Genomic DNA, 3162 nt, shown 5'->3' on the forward strand with positions numbered 1-3162 from the left:
CACGTGTACAATTACGAGGTGTGCAGGACGACTGACTCCAGAAAGAGTGGCTGTAAGTTCGGCAGAGCCGGTAGTCAGAACGTGCTGATAATGGACCCCAGTTCTACAGGGACGATGCAGCGGATACAGGGTGAAAAGAGCATCCTGGATGAACCAGACTCTCCTTTAGAGGTTAGTTTTCCGGAAAATAAAGTAACTCATGGCATATCCATGTTGTCTATCCAGCCACTGGAGTCTTTAGTGCCAGCCAGCAGTGCCTTATAGCAAAAGTCCTCAGCACATTTTTTATGTCAACTTTTCATCTATTTTATTTTCTGTTGACTATTGCCTTAAACCTATTCATGCAGTTTAGTCAATTTAGAGGTCTCACATTTTTTCATCATTCCGTGAGTTTCGCCTTCTGTTTTTCACCTGTTGAACATTGTGGCATTTTATGAGCAAATGATTTCCTTAAACTTCATGTTTATTGTTTTGCGGATTTGTGTTTCACAAGTTGTGTTATGGAGACACAAAAAAAGGATGTACCAATGATTGGGTGCCGAGAATGACAACAAAAAGTTATATCCATTACAGGCAGCACTTAAAGACTTTTGAGAAATTTTCAGCTTCTCTGTGTATTTTTTTTCTTCAATTCAGAACCACGGACAGCGCCTCATTTGTGTTAGACTGTTTTATCACTTCAGGAGTCCACGTCAGGATTGTTGCAACATTGAGTATCAGTATAAGATTTCATGGTACTTATGACCTGTTTTTTTTATATATATATTTACTTTGGTGTTCGTTTCCTCCGTGGAGTAAGACGTTTTGTGCTAACGAGGAATACTCGAAAGAGCTATAGTGCTTAGTTTTTCCTATGTTTTTGAAAGATGTTTTTTTTATTTTATTTCTAGACTAAATCGTCTAAAAAATGGAGTTGAAAATGAAACATCACTACATTTATGGTGTTTGCGTACACATTCCAGCTGCAATGGGTAGCTTTATGACACTTTGTGGCCGGTGATCCATTGCCCCTAACATGAGTTATTATTTACTTACTCGACTTCATTCTGATTGCATGATTATGACACATTTAAAAGTCATGTATTTGATTGTTGTTGGTATCTGATTTAAACGTCGGTCAAAAGTTGTTTTTTTTTTTTTTTTTTTTTTAGCAAAATACTATTGTGCTCAGAGTGAGTTTGTAGAGCATGTGTGTGTGTGAGAGGGAGAGAGGGAGAGAGGGAGAGAGAGGGGTGCATGAACGTATATGGTTTACTACGCCCACTGTTGGGGTTTTTTTTGTTGTTGTTGTTTTTCGTTGTTGTCGTTGTTTTTTGTTTTTTTTTGTTTTGTTTTTACCTTCTGTACATATTTCCTGAAGACCTAGTTTTAAAAAGTGCCTTTAACTTTTCAGGATTAACTACATATAGTTAAGCAAACGTTCAAATTAATATTTTTTCCCCCTACACTATTAGTTATTAAACTGACGAGACTGGCAACATTGGACGTAAGTCGAGACCACATAGAAACAACCAAACAATTTTCCATTTTCCTCAGAGTTGTGTAGTTCAGTATAGTGAACTCTTAGGGCCGCTGTTGACCAGTCTGTGTTAGTTGAGGAGAAGAAATAATCAGCAGTACCCCCCCCCCCCATCATTCCAGATAGAGAACGACAGGAAGGCACGACGAACAGTACAGAATACGACGACCACAGATCTAAACGTTAATTTGAACACATTGTTATTTCGCCTCTATATTTTTAACCCAGTGGGTGTTTGCTTACAACCCGAGGACATAAGAAGGATTAACTCTGAAGAAAAATCCGGTTTTTACAGGAATATTTCACGGATAATTTTACAGGGACACGACGGACAGAACAATGAAACGGCAAGTGCTGCTGTTCATCTCGGTTCTCTCTTTCAGTTCAGTGATTGGGCAGGTCAGCTACTCCATCCCAGAGGAAATGTCGAAAGGCTCTTTTGTAGGTGATGTTGCGCAAGATTTGGGTTTGGATGTGAAAAGACTGAAATTGGGAAAAGCTCGCATTTATACGGGAGACAGTGCAGAGTACATTGAGTTAAATACAGAAAAGGGAGTCCTCCTCATCAAAGAAAAAATAGACAGAGAGGTGATCTGCGCAGAAACGGCGCCGTGTGCTTTGCATTACCAGATTATTTTAGAGAATCCTATGGAATTATATAGCATTACCGTCGAGGTTACAGATATTAACGACAACGCCCCAATTTTTAAAAGAGGTGAAATGAAATTCAAAATAAGTGAGTCAGCTATCACAGGTGCAGTTTTCTTGTTGCAACAAGCAATAGATCTGGATGTCGGTGTAAATGGCCTTCAAAGTTATTTGTTAAAGCCAACCGATAACTTTGCTTTGAGGCTGCAAAATCAAGCAGATGGAAGCAAGATGGTAGAAATGGTTTTACAGAAACCGTTAGATCGAGAAAAGGAGGATCGTTTGTCCCTTGTGTTGACTGCAGTAGATGGTGGTGAGCCGCAGCTTTCTGGGACTGTTCAGATTCACATCAGTGTGTTAGATAGTAATGACAATGCTCCCATGTTTACCCAAAAAATCTATAAATCCACCATCAAAGAAAACTCACCCTCAGGGACGCAGGTAGTGATTGTTAGTTCTTCTGACTTAGATGAAGGATCAAATGGCAAAATATCCTATGCTATACTAAATTTACTCGACAATGTGTCCGAATTGTTTGAAATAAACAGAGAGACAGGAGAAGTTACATTGACTGGGAACACCGACTTTGAGAAAAAGCGACAATATCAAATACATGTCCAGGCCAGTGATGAAGGAGGTCTAACTGACTCATGTAAAATTGTAGTTGAAATAACTGACACAAATGACAATATACCTGCTATAAATGTCATGTCAAGATCCAGTGCAATAAAGGAGGACATTCTGCCTGGCACGGTTGTGACAATGATAAATATCCAAGATCCAGACTCGGGTAAAAATGGAAAGGTTCAGTGTCATATTAACGAGAATATTCCATTCACAATTTCCTCAACATCAAATAATTTCTTTAGTTTAACTACAGATCGTGATTTAGACAGAGAGAGAGCCTCTGAGTATAATATAACGGTGACGTGCTCTGATGAGGGAGTGCCCTCCCTCTCCAGCAGCGTCACTCTCACCTTACAGATCTCTGATGT

General features: G+C 39.3%; 1 protein-coding gene across 1 annotated transcript; it reads left to right on the forward strand.

Moving 5' to 3' along the window:
* Positions 1–1849: 1849 nt before the first annotated feature.
* Positions 1850–3154, forward strand: LOC121963164 (protocadherin beta-16-like; the record flags this gene model as incomplete). The annotated part of the gene is made up of 1 exon (XM_042513490.1): positions 1850–3154. A coding segment is annotated over exon 1 (1296 nt), but the record flags the coding sequence as incomplete, so codon positions are not given.
* Between the last annotated feature and the right edge of the window lie 8 nt (positions 3155–3162).

This window comes from Plectropomus leopardus, unplaced genomic scaffold (assembly GCF_008729295.1).
Source record: "Plectropomus leopardus isolate mb unplaced genomic scaffold, YSFRI_Pleo_2.0 unplaced_scaffold10193, whole genome shotgun sequence".
Lineage (NCBI taxonomy): Eukaryota > Metazoa > Chordata > Actinopteri > Perciformes > Serranidae > Plectropomus > Plectropomus leopardus.